This window comes from Manis javanica, chromosome 10 (genome assembly GCF_040802235.1).
Source record: "Manis javanica isolate MJ-LG chromosome 10, MJ_LKY, whole genome shotgun sequence".
Taxonomy (NCBI): Eukaryota; Metazoa; Chordata; class Mammalia; order Pholidota; family Manidae; genus Manis; species Manis javanica.
Window position 1 is genome coordinate 29,891,056 of NC_133165.1, and position 19,228 is coordinate 29,910,283.

Consider the following 19,228-nt stretch of genomic DNA (forward strand, 5'->3'; position numbering starts at 1 on the left):
GGGGATCTAGGCAGGGCACCACTATAAAAGACATACATACAGTCAACAAGTACTTAATGGGCATTTATTTGTAAGTTGGGCAGTCAGCAGAAGCAGGACTTTAGCAGTGCCGGAAGCACACTCTCCCTCTCCAGCAAACAGCTCAATTTAACCCTCTACTCAGTCTTGTCATCTTTCCTCCACAAACTCCTACCCAGACCTTCCCACAAGGCAGGGCTACCCAGACCATATACCTTTCTGCTCCTGTTTACAGTTCACTTTCAAATCCAACTGCAACTCAAACTGATACTATTCTACATGCAACTATCCGGTGGAGGAGGTCTGTCTCCACGGCAACCGGGAGCTGGGACAAATACTGCTTGAATCCAGATTCTTAATTCAACCTGACCCAGTTCCTTCCATGGGCATGGCTGCCCTAATTTTTGTGCTAAGAGAACAGGCACCAGCCCAGTTTGGTCTGACTTCTCTTTTCTATTCCCCGAAGGTCCCTTTCTTTCTCCTTCAGATGTGACTGACCAACAGTTTCTCCTGAACTTACAGATTTAACTCCTGTTTCTCTCAGCTACCCATGATGCTAGTAGAAGCAAAACAATAGGCAGAATCCATTTCACAGAGAAGCTGTAGACTGAATAAGGCTGCAGGAACACATACCATCCAGCCTCTGAACCCCAATTTTGCCCAAATATACATTCCTTAAGTCAATTTCTTTTCAAAGTGTTTAATACTCAAGATAGCACAATGACTGGAGCATTCTAGTGGCTGGGATAATCATTTCTAGAAAAGGTTCATTGCTGAGGTACCAAAACAGGTATCATGCTGAAGTTTTTTCTTTCACTGTGTTCTTCCCTGAATAGATAAGCTGTCAAACAAGACAGAAACTACAAATAAAGTTTATTTCTACTGTATTCACAAGGCTTTCCCAGCATCAATGTTGAGATTCAAATGAAGAGTACCACCTGAAGACTTTTCCTTCATCCCCCATATCCTAGGTTCACTCTCATCTGGCTTCCCAATTGTGAAGGTGCCAACAACAGTGGGAAAAAGCAAATGAGTATTTATTGTGGATTCTCCAGTGTTCCTAAGTTCTAACTGATAAGAGTTTGGTGCATCTGTAGAGTTGATGGTTAAGTTGGAGAAAATGCTTACCATTGTTATCATATTCATTGTAGGAGTAGGGTTTCTCTCCAGGGAGGCTTCTCTAAAACTGAGTAGGAGCTGTTCCTCAATGGAAACATCTATACACTCAAGGTGTTTATGGGATCTGTCCTCTCATGACTCCTCAGATGTTTAAAGAGGCTACAACTCCAAGTGAAACTCATGCCACATTCTTTACACTGATAGGGTTTCTCACCAGTGTGGATTCTCTGATGTTGACTAAGATGTGACTTCAGAGTGAAGCCTCTGCCACATTCATTACACTGATGGGACTTCACGTTGGAATAGGCTTTCTGATGCTGTTTAATGTGGGAACACTGGCCAACATTTTCTCTACAGGTATCACACTTATGCGTCTTCTCTGCTGTATGAGTTCTATAATGCTGAGTAAGGTCAGAACTGAAACTAAAGGCTTTGCCACATATATCACACTTATAAGGCTGCTCTTGTAGCTCAATCTTCTTATCTTCAATCACTGTTAAGTTCCAACTATATGCTTCCTCACAAATTCCATTTTTGTCATTTTTCTGACCCACGTGGAGCACCTGGTGCTCAATGAGGCTGACATACTGAAAAAAGATTTCTCCACACTCATGGCACTGATGTGATTTCTCTCTAGAGTGGAGTCTCAGATGCCCAGCAAGGTGTGACCGCCTCCCAAAGCCTTTCCCACACTCATTACACTTGAAGGGCCTTTCTCCACTGTGCACACTCTGATGTTGAACCAGATGGGACCTCACTCTAAACGCTTTCCCACATAAATGACAGGTATAGGGTTTCTCGCCAGTGTGGACTCGCTGATGCTGAGTTAAGTGAACACGTTGATTATAGCTTTTCCCACATTCCTCACACCTAAACGGCTTCTCCCCAGTGTGTATTCGCTGATGTTGAATGAGATGTGCACTCTGAATAAAGCTTTTCCCACACTCATTACATTTATGTGGTCTCTCTCCTGTGGAGGATTTTTTGTGGACACAGGTGACTTCGTTAAAACTGATCCTCTTGGAAGAGGGTTGTCCGAGTATCTCTTTCATGGGAACTCCCTGCTTCCTGTCCAACATGCCTTGGTGTTGAGGACCTTCTCCAAAATCCTGAACTTGAGAAACATTTCTTTGGATTCTTCCTGATAGTTCCATGTCTGCTTCTGAAAACTCTGGAATTTTCTTCTTAACATTCAATTTTGTATTCTTACTTCTTTTGTCACTGCCTGAAAAAGTAAAGAGGAAACACAGATGTCATCAATTCTTTAACAGAATTAAAATAAACTGTCAGGAAAAAGAAGATAATCAGATGAAATGATGACATACAGTGCTAAAGTAACAAAGGCGGACACTTGCATGCACTCGATGCCAACAAGACAGAAGAGGCACCAGACAGACAAAAGACTTCCTTAGAAGAGGTGCAGAGGGCTGAGGGTGGGCAGTCATAGTGCTAGTACAACACTTGATTTCAAAGGGAGGAGAGGAACTCAGATATGTAGAGGAGGTGGGAAATGTCGGTGGGACCACTACCACAACATGAGTTAAGCAGTCAGGAGGAGATAGGAGGAGACAAAAGTACACAGAGCTAGATGGTGAGAACAGACAGAAAGTGGAGGATGGGAAGTAAAGGATTATGAAGAGGATATGGAGTCAGAAGACTACCTGATTATTAAGAGCTGGGGAAAAAAGAGAAGTGAGGCAGTGAAAGATATTGTCAAGAGGGTAGGCGACTGATCAATCTCTGCTCTCTTTGTCCTTAGCAGACATTCAAGCTTGTTTCCCTTCCACAGCACCCAATACTTCTCCTTTGGGGATAGCCTCCACCTTTAATATCTACCATTCCCACAGACCATCAGCCCATGCGGGCAGAACTGTATATGTTCTTTTTATGGCCAGATCCCAAGAACCCAGCACCAGAGGCACTCAATAAATACGGCTGGAGGGCAGACAATGTATCCTTTGGTCAACAAAAATGGGGGTTGGTGAGTGAGTGTTAACCAGGGAAACAGTCATAAAAACAACTGCAGGGAAGACAGAAAAGACACTATTTTAAAGCAACTGCTTTCCAGAGTTGGATTTCTGATAGATGGATTTCTCTTGTGAAGCCACCACAAAGCAGAAATGGAGGAGACTGGCTGAGGAATACAGCTCAGTTGAACCCAGAATTTCAAAGATGCCGTGTACTTCATAAATGTCTATTCTGTGATGGAAGAGGGGACAGTGGGCAGTGATAGTTGCTGCGAGTGACAAGTGGTTGGTCTTGGGCACATCAAAGGCATAATTAAAAATAAACATTTTGGCCAGTTCTAATCAGAAGAATATCAATAAGAGCCTTTAAGTTCACAGCAGTTTACGGTGATCACATTGTTGTATAAGCTTAATATCACTTGAACAGATAAGAAAAAATAAATGGGAAAACTGCTCAATCTTACAACCAAATTAATGAAAATGGATACAGCAAAGAATTCTCTTCTCCTTACTTGATTTGTTAAAAATTTTGTAACAACCCTGGAAGAAATTTAGTAAAGCTGATGCTCTCATAGATGGTATGACTGTTTTAAAAAGCAATGTGGCAATACATAGCAAAAGCCATAAAAATGTCTTTGGCCTGTCATCCATTGATCCCATTTCTGGGGCATCTATTATAAGGAAGTGATCCTAAATATAAAAAAGAGGCATAGGCACAATTATGAGGACCAAAGAGAAAAATTATAAGTTCAACTGAGGAACAGCTGAGTAAATTCTGATGTCTCCACACAGTGATGGGCTCTAAAAAATAACAAATAGCAGGGCAAGAAACACCAGAAATGGGTAGGTCTAATACTGAACTGTACCCTATGAGCACACCTATATAAAAATAGGTTTATGGCAAAAAAGATGGAAAGACACTGAACAATAATAGCTCTATTAGTTAGAATGGTAAGATTATGGGTTATTTTTTTTCTTCCACTTTCTTTCTTCCAAACTTCTTATACTATTACTGTTTTATCACTTTAAAATAAAATCAGTGAAACTGCTGAATTGGGAAGAGGGAAAGAAGCATTTAAGAGCGCCAAAATCCTCACTACAACAGAAAAGCAACAGATAATGTCAAAAATTGGTGAGTCAAGCAACAGCAGTATTATTTTAAAATATAGAATTACCCAAAGAAACAGGTAAGAGGGCTGAAAGCAGGCACCTCTGGGGAAAGGTAAGTTGTGGGGATGGTGGAGAGGGCATTGGGTTTTGCCTGCTCATTTGACAACTAAAGTACAAATAATAAAACAGACTGTAATCTTTGCCCCTTCCTACTGCTCCCAGCCCATCTAGCTGTCTGTGGTTCTAAGCCTGTGAAACATTTTTGTGTCCAATTATTCTCCAATTACAAACCCGACACGTACATCTTTGGGATTTCTCTCGGAAGTGGCGCTTCAGGTGCTCAATCAGATGGGAGTGCCGCCCAAAGCTCTTCCCACACTCGGTACACCCGTAGGGCCTCTCCCCGCTGTGCACGCTGTGGTGCTGGACCAGGTGGGAGCTCACACGGAAGGCCTTCCCACACACCTGACACTTATAGGGCTTCTCGCCGGTGTGCACTCGCTGGTGCTGAGTTAGGTGCACGCGCTGGTTATAGCTTTTCCCACACTCGCCACACTTAAATGGTTTTTCTCCAGTGTGGATTCGTCGGTGCTGAATGAAGTTTGAGGCTTGAAGGAAAATTTTACCACAATCATTACATTTGTGACCTCTCTCACCATTTGTGTTCTGCTTCCGATTCACATCTCTGATGGCACCTGGGTCTCTTTTCAGGGCAGGGCTCTGCCTTGACTTCCCCACAGTGGGGTTTACCTGCCACCTTTCTGCCATGCTGTGGAGGTCACCACCTTTTCCAAACTCTTGACTCTGGGGAACATTTCTTTCAGCACTTCCTGATGTCATCCAGTGGGGTTCAGCTTCATCGGAAATCTGCTTTACTATGAGGTCCATATTGTCATCCCTGGGCTCATAATCTGAAATAATAGGAAGAAAATGAGCTAGTCCCTGCATTAGAAGAGAGACAGTAACAGGGATATAGAGTAATTAAACCAGCATGTGCTAGCAATGCACAACTTTGTAAAGTCATTTGCAAAAATACAGGGATGGGATAAAGAATTTTTAAGCAGGAAGTTGGGAGAGATTAGGGAAGGAAAAGCTGGCAAGAATGGTTCAAAGGGATGAAACTGGGAGAGCAGTCGCTCTCCTTAATGAAGGTGATATCCTTTTGGTATGGTACTTACAAACAGTAACTGTGAATACCTGTGCAATATTAAATATTCTTAATAAAATTTGATATTGGGTTATGCAGCTAACCCAGTCTTCACCTTCCTCTTACTGTTTATTCATAGCTTGGAGAAGACAGATGATCTTTCTAGCTTTTTCAGTCCGCAAAGAATCTCAGTTAGGTATGAATTGGTCAAATGAGAAAAGAGCATTCTTTCTATACCCAGAGAAAAACCTACTACTGTCAAGAGTTAGTTTAACACTCAATAATCACTGATGAATATAGATGTGTAGGAGACTGAAAGTGGTTCCCTCTGTAACTGGAACAGCAACACATATTTTACTCCAAACCTGACATTTAATATGGTTTGCAGAGAAGTCTTCAGTAGTTAACAAAAAACAGGCAATGCATTACCCAGCAGCTGGGCATAGCATTGAGCAAGGAGCACAGTTCTGTCAAACATACAAAGAAACCAGGAGGATCAAGAGTGAGCTTGTCATGTTCATGGAGAATGGACAGGAAAAGAGGGAAAAAGCAAATCTGTAAGCCAGCTGGCATAACACCTTGCACAAGTGCCTTCTCTGGAAAAGAACGGTTGTTAAGAGCCCCAAAGAGGTTATCTGGGCTGATCTGATTATTTTCAAATTCACCCCCGGAAAAAGAAAGCCATGAGCTTGTTCAACTTATTAATTGGGAGGGAATTCTAACAAGAACAAAACATGCGAGCATAAGGAGATGTGAATGAAAGAGAAAAACCTCACTGGAGCCTGTCTGGTATTCTGTTTCTAAGGTTAGCCCCTTTCCCCATTCATTTTTGTCTGTGGCTACATCAAAATGCCTCCACCATGATCTCCAATGTATATCACTGTATTTAAAAGCAGATCAGTGTGTATGATGTGCTATCGCTTTTGCACAGACTTGTAAATACAGAGATACAGTCAAGAAACTGGTAGCAGTCATTTCTCCTGAGAGGGAGACCAGGACACCAAGGAATACAGGAGGTGACTCGCTTTTCACTTTATACCCATTTACATTATTTGAATACTTTTTACTATATGTATGAATGACCCTTCTAAAACCAAAATTCTCCACTGCATTCAAATTTCTACACCACACCTACTCACTCTGAACAGGTGACTTTGTCTCCTATTTCAGGGAATGTCAAAACTATTATCCAGTCAAGAAGTCCTTGAATATCCTACAGCCACAACAGCACACCTGCTGCAGCCTTCGGCCTTCATCCCCTCCCGTCTCACAATGGCAGAGCTGTCTCTCTTCCTAGCCCAGGTCAATCCTTCCTCCTGGACCCTGGAGCTCACTACACCATCCTATTTTCCAGGGACCTCCCTACATCAACTATCTGTTCTTTCTTGTTCCAACATTTAAAATGCCCTATCTACTAGTTCCAGCAGCATATAAGTATGCTTAAAACTTCTTGACCTCATCTTGCTGCACTGATGCACAGTGACTGCATTGGGGTATGGGTGGGGACTTAATAATATGGGTAAATGTAGTAACCACATTGTTTTTTCATGTGAAACCTTCATAAGTGTGTATCAATAATACCTTAATAAATTAAAAAAAAAAAAACTTCTTCCACTAAAAGAGAGAACACAGAAGACTCATCACACCTAAACCATGTGCTCTTTCAGTGCTCAGCCCTCCATCTCTTCCCCTTCCCAGACAATATTCTTGAATGTTTACCTACAAAAGCTTCCTCCTTTTCCTCCCCTTTGCAATGTTCAAAGAAACTGTCTCTATTTCCCCAACATTCCAGCTACTCCACTGAAATGGTGGTCTCCAATGTTCATTTATGAATTTTTTTAAATCTATAGATACTTTAAAAATCTTGACCTTTTCTGATGCTGTTAGGAACCCACAGACATGAAAATAACCTAATGTGGTCTTCTCAGAGAAGTTAAGGAGGTAGAAACCACTGAAATAGAAAAGTACACTGAAGTTGTAAAGATGTTATAATGAAGAGCTGGGTAATGAGAAAAAAAAATCAAAGTATGAATTTAAAACTGCTTGAAGAATGGCATAGAAAAGAACTGGGTCAAGTTCTGAAACTCTGAAACCCATTAAATGCTTATAAAGTCATTGAAAAAGATAAAACATTTCTAAAGACTCAAATAAGACAAGTGAGAAATTAATTTGAAATTAAGTTAAAAGGATGAGAATGAAAAAATTAGCATTAAACAAGATAATGTTTATACTATAAAAATAATTCCTTGGCTGAAAGACCACCACTAAGATCCCAGTGGATAAACAAGCAGAGAGGGCATGTACAAATAAATCAAAGAAAAGGAAATATAAATCTGTATCAATAGTAACAAAAGAAATGGAAAAGTTTAAAGAGTAGGAGTCAATTTTACTTTTTAAATAAAAGCCTGTGTGTGAACTAAAACCCTTAGATAAGTAAACTGGTATAATGCTTTTCAAAAGGAATTTGGCATTATATATGTATATCCTATAAACTCTATTAGTATGCTTGATATACAGTGGTTCTTCTAGAAGAATCCATTCAAAAGAAACTAAAAAGGTAAGCTTCAAAATGTTTCCAATATGCTAAGATTTTTATAATTGCTCCAAGCAACACAACCAAATATTAGTTTCCACAATCATTTCCTTAGTTACAAATATGTTCAAAATCTCACTTGGGGCACAAAATTCAAGAAAGGATATGGTATGTAAAATGTAGATGCCAAGGGGAACATCATAAAATAGGTAACAATGATCTGAGAATAGTAATGAACAACTGGCCACGCATCAGAAGAGGAGGAAAAAATGCACGCTATGGAGATGTTGTAGTAACAACTATAAAAAGCAGTTATTCAGCTATGTCTGAGAAGGTTTTACAAATGAGAATTATTCAGTTAACAGGTATTTAATTTGTCAAGGAAGAAGGTACACTAACTACTACAAACTTGCTAGAATCCAAACCCTTTGATTTTAAGCTCTTTTATTTTAAAGAGATAACATTTGCTGGATGGTAAATACTACCCCCGAAAAATTATCAGTCTTCAATTATACCCTTATTATGAAGGAAATAATCAGAACAAGCTGAAAAGGGGTTGGGGGGGAGAAGAGAAGAAAAAACGGTAAGTCACAGCAATTAAAACACATGCTTTTTACAGAATGTGCTAGAAATATTCTTTATAAAATAAAGAAATTAAGATGTGCTAATCCATGCAGATGAAATAATTCTTACCCATGGAGGTAATACTCCCATAATTCTCCTTTCTGTCATCCCTATAGAGGGACTTCTGGGGCTGGTCCAAATGTTCCCATTCCTCCAGGATGAAGGATACAGCCACATCAGCCACATCTTCAATTTTCATCAACTTCTGAAATGAGATCTCCACTAAATTCCCACTCCTTGTGTTCAAATTTGGAGGGGAAGAACTGAAAGCATTAGGGAAACATATAGTGGGAGGGACTCTGCCTCAAAATGGACAAGGGAGTACTGGGTAGAACCCAAGACAGGTAAATACAACCCACAATGGGCCCAGATTTCACTTAAAGAGACGGACCTCCTGATAAAGACTCAAGGTTAAGGTGGTTACTTGTCCCAGAACAGACAGGGGTCCTCACTGTGGGCACAGGGATGCCAGCTCACCTGGGACCCAGCTGAGAGAAGGGAGGCTGTCAGCTCCTGGCTATCCTTCAATGGAAGAGAAGGAACTTGGAGAGTAGGGAGGGCTGAGGGGGAGAAAAAGAGGCATCAGTGCCCAGTTTCCACTGCCATCATATTCTGCTTTTGCTCAACAGTTCAAAATGGTGTCCTGCTGCATCAAGGCCAAATTCTAATGCTTGGCTCCCAAGACCCTCTACCTTCTGGCCTCCCCCACACCTACCCTAGACTCACCCTTCCCCCCAAACTAGACTCCTTACTTTGGTCAAGCTAATCCCTGCTGCCAACCTCAGACTGTGCCATTCCCCTGTACAGGATGCACCCTGCTCTGCCACGATCAAATCTAGTCATCTCAGAGAACCACACCTCTCCCAACTTCCATGAGGCTGAATCAGCACTTCCCAAAGCCCGGGCTTTGGTCTTGGTAGAGGGCAGATCAGGCTCAGCAGTCCTGGGATGGCCCCCATATTTTGCATTTCTAAGAAGCTCTGAGGTGATGCTGTTCCCTGGACCACACTTTGATTAGCAAGGCCTTAGTCCACATTCTCTCCCTTCAGGGAGTCACTATGGTTGGTTTATAGTCAGCCAACGAGTATGTATTAAGTGCACTCTGAGTGTTGTAAGAATAGGCAGATAAAACAGTGCTAGCTTTCCAGAAATTCACTATCTAATGGCTGGGGCAGCCATGCAAGCCTTACTTCCTTCCAGCTCAGGATAAAGAGTACTATACTTGAGGTTTACCCAAGTTCCCATGGGAACACAGAGGCAGGGGCACCTACAGAGTGGAGAGTGGGGGCAGGAGCATCGGGAAAGCCTTTCCTAGGAGGTAGCTCTGGGATGTAGGAGTGGGGTGGGGCAGGGATGAGGGTGCTTCAAAGCAGAGTGAGTTATATGTGCAATACCCAGAGGGCCTGATTTCTAGATGCTGGTGACCATCTAACCCTCTGCTGCAACCTTTGCTGTTCTTTGTCCAAGATTCATGGTGCATCTGGATCCCACTGTCTATGTGTGCCCAGACCTGGTACTAACCTTCAATCCAAAGGATTAGACCTGGCTATAGTTTCCCCAGTCCTGGAGATGTTACGTGCATATGCAGCTTGTTTGCATCCAAGGACTAGGAAGTACTGAGCAACAACACAAAAAGGAGATAATGGTTGGAGATGAAAGCCAAAAACAGAAGACAGATTTGAAACCAGGAGTATAACTAAGAGTCAAGGGCTTGAAGAGAGGGGCTTGAAGAAAGGGGTGAATGTAGTCTATACCCAAACACTAATTACAGTATAGACTATACTCCGATTATGATTAGAGTAATTCTAATAATTACATCCCAAATAATTCACTTATTTTTGAGGTGCCCATGAAACCCATTGTTTCTTTAGGCTTTAAGTAAATGACTTTGCCCCTCTGAAGCTCAAATTAGTCCCTGAGACAGAAAACCATCCCTCAGTGCTACCAAAGGCTGGAGAAAAGCAGTGTGTAAAACAAAAACAAAACCAAGATAAAACAAAAACAAAAACCCAGTCATTCTGTTGGAATGAAGAAACTGGCTGGGGTCTAGCTAACAGGACAGAGAAGAGAAGCAGCACCAGGAACACATGAACAGAAGAGCGTGCTCATGGGAGACTCTGCAAGTCAGTGGGAAGAAGACGGTGATTTAAGGACAGGATTCTGCACTTGGAGAGCGTGGTGGTAAAGCAAAGTCAAGAGGGCCCGGAATGGGGTAAAAGTGTAGATTTAGAGTGGGCTGCTTGGGTCAAAATCTCAGCTCTTTCACCAAACAGCTTCATGACCTTGAACAAATCACTTCCCCTTTCTAGGCCTCAGAAGATGAGGATAACTAGAATACCTCTTTCATTGGGTTAGTGTGAACATTAACCCTCAGTATTCCAACTAAGTCTATTAGACACAATTTTAGGCTTTACTTATTTGGAGTTTTTTTAAACAGTTTAAACTATTTTTAAAGACTGGAATTACACGAGCTTTATTTCTTTTATTACATATTTTTATTCATTCTTCTACAGTTCTTCTGCAGAACAAAAAGAAAATTTATTTTAGTATTGTTAAGAAATAGACCAAAACTCATTCTATCTTGTAATTTCTACATGGATCCATTGAACCCTTGTACAAATCTAGGATACATTTTGGGATCTGAGTGATCTTATTTTTCCTAGATCATGAACATTGTTTCCACTTTACCACCCTCAGAATTATTTCATTTTTACTAATCACTAGTCATTCATTACTCCCAACAATAACAAAAAAGACTGAAATAATAAGAAAATGGGAAAATGAAGTAAATATTTAGGACCATACAACCATGAAATAAACCATTATTCTTTACTATTCTCAAGGTATTGAAATTGAATGCATTGCCCAGGGTTCTGCTTCATCTTCAAGAGGAAATAAGACTGTCAACATCTACTTTTAGCTTTCACTGAACACAGTTGAGAATTTGGAATTTTTCATTTTCCACCCATATTGACAGGAATGAAAATCTGCAGTGGAAGATGTTTTGCTGTTCTTAGGTGAACAAGGAAACACAGAGAGCAGTGAGCTCTAAGGAAAATGAAGAAACTGAAAGGGTAAAGGAGATCTTAGGATGAGTCCACACAGGGGGCTGTTCCAGATGAACCTTCTCAAACAAATCAGTGATAACCACTCTATTTCTCATTTCGAAAAGGAAATACAACATTCTCATCCAGTGAGTCATTCCACAGGGAGGACTTTATCACACAGTATTTCCAACTTGATTCTGGGCCATCCCATTTGGCTAAAAGAATGGCACTCATTATGCTAAAGGGACAATACTGTGTAATAGTTTTCTTTCATTTTTTATGATGTTTGTATTATCAAAATGTACTTGATACTAAGAGGTTTAATTCTTATTAAATTTTCTTTCAAAATTGTTTTTCATTAACCTTTGGTGTTTCTGTAAATTACTCATAAAATGACTTAAAAATACTTGAGAGAACAAAAAGGATCCACTGGCCCCAGCTGGTGAACAGTGAAGACTACTTTTCCCAGTACCCTGAGGGCTCACACAGGTGAAGCACTCTGAACAGTTCCTGACCCGTTATAAATACTTTTATGATCACAGCGAAAGGAAAGCTAGGGCAGAGCCTCGGCATGTCAAGTGGGAGACCTGAGCACTAAGGGGACTCCAGGAGAAAGCCTGGGGCCAAGCAGGAAATACGGGTTCGAAATTCTTTATCCGGATTCTGAAATGCAAAAGGCCTATTTTCACTAAGTTATCTTATCACCAAACACATTAATCTGACAGCAAAACCTGACCAGAACTGAGAAGAAGCTATTTAAAGTTTTTATTTCATCCACTTACTGTAAATATGTATACATTTCATTGCTGCAATATTAAGATGTGTAATTTTGGGATACCACCTCAAATCCTGTTGGTATTGTAATATACAGTATATAAGTCACATTTCCTTAATAAATCTGAAAACTTGTAAATTCTAAAATCTGACAGCAAAACCTTCTGATTAGGGATTGCAGACTTATGGACACATGTCATCATAAATAAGATACTCAGACGTTCATTTTTCTTCCTTGATATATCTAACACAGGTTAACAAGGAGAGAACAAATGCTCTAGTCATGAAGGACTGGAGAGCTTTTTTTACATAAGCATTAAGACAGTAAAACCTATGAGGAAGAGTTGGAGAACTACTACAGAACAATTACGATGCTTGAGTAAAAGACTCCTGTAGATATTCTGACAGCACCTACACTTTGTCATCATCTGCAGTAGTTCCAGCCACCCTACAGCTGACCTCTCCGGGGACTCATTTCTGGGTCCCCAACCCTTCCCAAGCTCCAGATCCTGCTGACTTCACAGAGGTTGCCCAGCTGAGGCCTCGCTCTCACAGATGCCACTTTCCCACAAGCCACATCTGTTCCACTGAGTCACAGATCCTCACCATTTTCCTCGAGAAGATGAGGCTTCTGTGGCTCTTGTTCAGGCTGGGGATCCACAGGCAGGAGCTGGTGACCGAAGGACTCTTGCACAGTTCCAGGTGGCACCATCTTCTGAGGAAGCACTTCAGGACACACCACGATCTAACAACCACAACCACACCAATCAGCACATTACAGAGAGGGCAATGAAAGAATCCAGTAAATTCACATTGTTCTTTCATTCATTCCTTGCCAAATATTTAATGTGTCTACAGTGATCCAGGTCCTGATTATACAGTAGCTTAATAAACACTGCATACATCTAGCTGGACTATGCCCATTAAACATATCAACACATAAGTAAGTACATAATTACAAACTGCATTACACGTTAGGAGAATAAAAGTGGTGTCATGAAACAGAACAAGAGACGTGCTTTAGACTGGGTGGCCGAGGAGGGCCTTTCTGAGGAACTGTTGCTTAAGTAAACACCTAAGGGATGAAAGAAGCCAGCCAGGAGAAAAGTGAGAAGTATCTCGGGTACAGAGAACAACATAAGCAAAGACCCTCAGGCAGAAAGCAGGTGTTTGGTAGTCAAGGAACTATAAGCAAGCCAGTGTGGGTCGCGTTTAGTAAATGGGGACAGAGGTCAGAAGGAAGGTTGGAAAGGTCCAGAGTCAGGAAGCCACACTTGGTTCTCTAGCATACCAGGTTCAGGTAGGAGACCCAACACCAAGACCAGAGCTAGCTCATGTCTGGCATGCTACAGTCCTCCACCTTTCTATTCTTGGCTGTTGCTCAAACCTTAGGATACACAGAATTATTCTGCCACAGCCAGTCTCTAGAATCTGCCTTTTCTGGAAGGAAGCAGCTCAGTGGCCTCCTAGCAGGTAGTAAGATCCTGCATAGATCCTGCATAGAGGAAGAGATGCCAGTCCCCCGCCCCCTCATGTTTCAAAGCACTTTAAATTTTAACCTTCCTAGTACTGGTAAATGTGGTATAGGAATTACTTCAAGAGGCAGCTGCAAAACAGTCACGGAAAACATCACTCTGTGTGGAAGTTTGTGTGTCCTTGTGGATCTACTCAGACCAAGCATTAGATGATGCCGAGTATGTCAAAGGGCACCTGGACACCAAAGAAACAAAGCTGCCCTTGAGGTCCTGAGACTAGGGCAGAGAAACCAAGAAGAGGGCAAAGGATAAAACCTGGGAAAAGGCTCACTGGAGACAGGAACTCCCTTGGAGATAAAGTAAGGAATAAGGTCAGGGATACAGAAGGCAGAGAGAAAGGCGAACAGACTGAGCTGTGGAGCCCTTGGAAAAATCCCCTCGATGGGGTTTCAAATCCCTGACTACCACTATGAAGTGATTTTTCTGTGTCCCTTCCAAAGATGAGCTGCATGTTACAAAAAGAAAGGTAAATATGTATTATCTGCTATAAACCTCTTTTTTACAAATGCTTTGTTTTAAAGTCTGCTTTTGAATGTTTATTACTATAAAATATTAAAAGTCTGCCCATTAATGTCCCACATTAGGTTTAAAAAAGGAATGACTATATGTCACCATGAAACTTTGTTTTCTGTCCTGACAGAAACAATACGGGTCCAAACATTCCCCTCTGCAGGACGATCATTCTGTCCAGCTGCAGGGTCTGGCCACCAGTCAGTAGAAATTCCCTCTGCTGCCCACTTGCCTCATGGAGGCAGCTAAACCAGATGAAGAGCCCAAGGAAGTTCTGGAATGTTGAAGAACCCCTGACCCGCAGGTGAAGAATTATGAGACTGGTGTCACACACTGAAGTCCAAGGGCTCTAAAGAACAAAGGAAATTCTCTGACTAGCTTCAAATTCTTGTAGACCTAAGGTTCTTTGTTTTTTGTTTCTTTGTTATAATAAAAAATTAAAGTTTAAGAAGACTGTGAGCCTAGCAACAAGAAGAGTGAGTAAAAAAGGACAAGACATAACCTAAAGTTATTGATTTTCCATAATGTATGATTTAATGCAATACCAACAAAAATACAGCAGAATTTTTGGAGTTGTGGAAACTAAACAAGTAATTACAGAGTTCATAAGGAAAAAAGAAAATATTGAAAAGGAATTTGGAATTTGGAAGGTGGAAGGGTAGCCCTATCAAAAGTGAAAATGCTTTACAGAGCTCAAATAATTAAATACTGTACTCATAAACAGTAAGATCAACAAAATAGAATAAAAGGATTGAATATGTGCAGAAATTTGGTATATAATAAAGGCAGCATTTTAGTTGGAGATAGAAAAAAGGGATTACTATACAAGTTGCTGGGGCAACTGGGTAGACTTACGGAAAAAAATTAAGTTGTGACCATACCAAACACTCTACACCAAGTGGATCAATCATTTAAAAGTGTAATTTAAAATTTTTATTTTAAAAAAAGAATAAACTATGAGAAAAGTTTCTTATAATACTATAGTGGAGAAGGCCCTTCTAAGTATGGCACAAAACCCAGAAAACATGAATTAGAAGATTTAAACTGATTACATTAAAACAAGAAAACTCTGCAAAGCAAAAAAACAAAGACAGACAACAAAGTGAAAAAATAACAGATACAGTGCTTATCTTTTCTAACAGGTAAAGAATGTAACCAGATAATTCACAAAGGGTATATACATAGCCCTTTAAAATATGTACTGTAGTCAAACTCACTCATGAGAGAAATGCATATTGCAACTACACAGAAATGGAGTAGCGTAATGCATCTTTCCAACTAGCATAATACCAAATACTGAATAATACCAAGTCATGCTATGGACAAAAAAGCTCTCTCATACATTGCTGCTGGGAATATAAATTGGTATAACATCTATGGATGGCCATCTGTGAACAGCTGTCAAAATTACAAATGCATATGGCCTCTGAGCCAACAATCTGACTTCTAAGCATTCATTCTACAATTAATGCTGTATGTGAAGGATATTCACTGCAGTAATGTTTGTTATAGTAAAATGCAGAAACAATCTAAAGAAACAAGGTAAATGGGCTTCAATAGCAGTGAAATTATGGAATGTCCAAACCATGGAACACAAAGCAGTTTTAAAGAGTGAGGTGACTCTACTTGCAGACACAGAACAAACCTAGATATAAGAAAAAAACAAGAGAAGACGTGCCCAGTGATTTAAAACCATCTGTTTTCTTAAAGCATGTCATATGCACATATTCATATACATACAGAATGCAGTGTATCTCTGTGAGAAAATACAAATACTATGTACTGGCGGTTGTCTCTGGTGAGGAGCACTAGGCAGCCTGAGAATAAGGGGTGAAAAAGGGAACTTACTTTTCATTACAACCTTATATGCCTTTGGAATTTTGTATCCTGTCATTCAAAAAATGAATATAGTAATATAAAAAACAAATAAAATCGCAGACTGTCTTCTCCAAGTTAACACACTGGATACTGCTTCCCTTTGCTGGAGTGGCAGGAAATCTCCACAGTGTACCTAATCCCAGGAGAACAAAAGAATAGGAATGAAGCACCAAAGTGCTAAGGATATCTCACCCTGCTCAGCAGCTCCTTAACTCTCTTCCTCTCCTTCCTCACTGCTCTATGTTTCCTCATCCACTCACCTGTTGTCTGCGTTCTTCTAGCTCTCTCTGTATATTTTCTACCACAGCCACAGCCTCTTCTCCGCTTTCCGGGTGATGTTCCCTCACCCAGGTCTGGAACTCTTCCGGCAAGATGCTCAGGAACTGCTCCAGCACCAGCAGCTCCAGGATCTGCTCCTTGGTGTGCAGTTCAGGCCTCAGCCACTCACAGCAGAGCACCCGGAGCTGGCTGAGTGCCTCCCGAGGGCCTGCTGCCTCACGGTACTGGAAGTCCCTGAAGCGCTGGTAAAAAGTCTCAAACACTGGTGGATTGTACTCCTGCATCCAGGTGCAGTCTTCTTCTTCCACCTTCACTATTAAAAGGTCTTCTTGCTCTTCTGAAGTGTCAGCCGGAGGGTCTAAGTCTATAACTTCCCCAGATTCTGTCATTATCATTCCAACTCGGACGGCTGTTCTCCAAGTTAGCCGAGTAACATTTGATCAAATTTGGTTTCTGTTCTTTATAATATCTTCTGAAGGGCACTTTCATTAGTGGCAACCTACTGATATAATGGGCATCGTTATTAGCAAAGAGATGACAAAGAGGTCACCTATACTAAACATGACCACTCAACAGACATATTTACTTAAAAATATGGATTACAAGACAATTGTCCCCCCACCCACAAAACGATTACCAGTAGATAATATTTCCAACATTTAAAAAATAAAGGAGAGCAATAAAAATCTCCTATCAGGCCTAACCAAACACAATTTTAGTGAACACTAAATTTCATATAAATAATAGGACAAGACTTACTAACTAGTCCAGGCGCAGCCGCTCCTTCTCTCTACGTTAAGTCAAACTAAGTCAGAACACGGGGCAAAAACATAACGAACCTGGTCCTGTCTTTCAAACCACAAGGGCTTGACAGACCGACAGGAGATTTCATGGGACCCGAAGAGAAGCAGGGTTGTTAAGTACAGATAAGGACCTGGATTCCTCGGAACAGCCCGGGACCCCGTAGACACGGACCGGGCCGGTCAAGGTTAGAGACAGGACCCCCATTTGGACACAAAGCCCATTCCCTTTCTGCAGGCCCCAGTCCCGGGGAGCGCTCCTAGAACACTAATCTTCCGCAGCCAAGGTTCAAAAGATGGGTTTCTTCTTACTGACATAGAAAAAACCGAAGCCGACACTTGGCAACATTTGCTCGCCGGAAATAAGCATGTCCAACAGGGTTGAGCCATAAATCCCGCCCCCGAGAGCACTTCCGAGTTCTCTCTAGGAATCCCGGAGGTCCTCGCCTCGCAGCGGGACGTGGTGTCTGCCCAAGGCCCCGCCCCTGAGGGCTGTGAGCCAATCGGCGGGGAGATGGGGCGCCGGCCCAGGATACCACCTGCTGCAAGCCGGCCTTTTCCACCCACCGAGCGGTTGGTCCTGCGTCACTATCGCGTGTGGGGAAAAACAGAGCCGGCCTTTTCCCCACCCGACTCCAAAGCCATTTAAACAGCCGGGCTTCTCCCCTTTCCTTGGAATGGGGAGGGGACGGGACCTTAGGTGTCCCGAGTGGTTGCTAAGACAACAGTTATTAATGTCTGATTGGCCATGGAACTTGAGCTCCCTCACCCCCAACTTCTGCGCCCCAAGTCGAAGTAGGTCGGTACCTTTCTGCGAGCCCACAACCCTCCTGTCTCTAATTTTGGACCTTTCAGTTTCTTCACCTGAATCCTCGCCACTCCCCACTCCGTCTCCAGACACACCCACTTCTAAACCACAACGGTCGCTCTTGGGGCGAAATCTCGTACGTCAAACCCGCGAGTCGCGTGAGCTAGTGGCTCTCGGGACTACACCTCCCAGGAAGCGCCACGCGGGCCACGCCCCCAACCAATAGGGCCGTGGCTCTCACAGGCCTATCAGGATGCGGGAGGGTAGGGAGGCGGATCCTTGGGCGCCCCGCTGGAAGGCCGGGAGTGGAGGAGTGGATTGCCCCCTGGTAAGGAAGAATGGGGCTGAAGACTTGCGTACCTGGGAAGACCAGGGAATCGTTAGTGCAGGGCAACTCCAGCCAAGGGGATGCCATCCTTAATAATTTATTTTTTATATCCGTTTGCAAAGCTGCTGGACAGGCAGGACAAGAGTTACGGTCGCCTCTCTTACATGTCTCGAAAATGAGGCTCACCGACTCCACATTGGATATGAAAGCACATATCCTTGGATATACTCCAGGACAGTTATTTTTTAATTTACAAGAAGAAATTTCATTCAAATCAGGGATGGGGTTTTGAGAATATCTTGCTGGCGCTGGGGTCTACCATATGGGAATGGAGAAATTCGGAAAATTCCTTAATATCTGCAGGCAGAACTTCAGCTGGAGAGGTTTAAGTTGACACCGCGATATGTTCGGTTCATGGTCGTATTTGTATAGTTTTACTTTTACATTGCATAGTTAAACTTTTAAACATTGAGTCTTTGCTTCATTCAAAATTATCTAGGTGTATGTAGTGTAGTATAGATCCAGCTTTATCTTTTTCCAAATCATTATCCAGTTGTCCTAACATTTATGAAAAAGTCTTGTCTTTATACTCCCACCCCATTGGTTTGTGACACGGTCTTTATCATATAATAAATTCTCAAATGTTTTTTGGTCTATTTCTAGATTTTCTATTATTTTGCATTGGTGTATTTGTCCATGCATGTAATAATACTATGCTGTTTTAATTTATTGGGTATTAATAATTGGTTTT

The 19,228-nt window shown here is 41.7% G+C and overlaps 1 protein-coding gene across 11 annotated transcripts; it reads right to left on the reverse strand.

The window, feature by feature from the left end:
* Nucleotides 1–50: 50 nt before the first annotated feature.
* Nucleotides 51–18,300, reverse strand: ZKSCAN5 (zinc finger with KRAB and SCAN domains 5). 11 transcript variants are annotated; one of them, XM_037017751.2, is made up of 7 exons: nucleotides 18,206–18,300; nucleotides 16,523–17,040; nucleotides 12,946–13,084; nucleotides 8,996–9,078; nucleotides 8,588–8,723; nucleotides 4,517–5,125; nucleotides 51–2,362 (listed from the first exon to the last, which is right to left on the reverse strand). In XM_037017751.2, exons 2-7 carry the CDS (start codon nucleotides 16,934–16,936, stop codon nucleotides 1,236–1,238), a joined length of 2,508 nt encoding a protein of 835 aa, XP_036873646.1. In that variant the 5' UTR covers nucleotides 16,937–17,040; nucleotides 18,206–18,300; the 3' UTR covers nucleotides 51–1,235. The 11 variants fall into 11 exon arrangements, with proteins under 11 accessions (XP_036873646.1, XP_073071137.1, XP_036873645.1 ...); XM_073215036.1 differs by having other exon boundaries at nucleotides 16,523–17,043; nucleotides 18,206–18,287; XM_037017750.2 differs by having other exon boundaries at nucleotides 16,523–17,043; nucleotides 18,149–18,273.
* Between the last annotated feature and the right edge of the window lie 928 nt (nucleotides 18,301–19,228).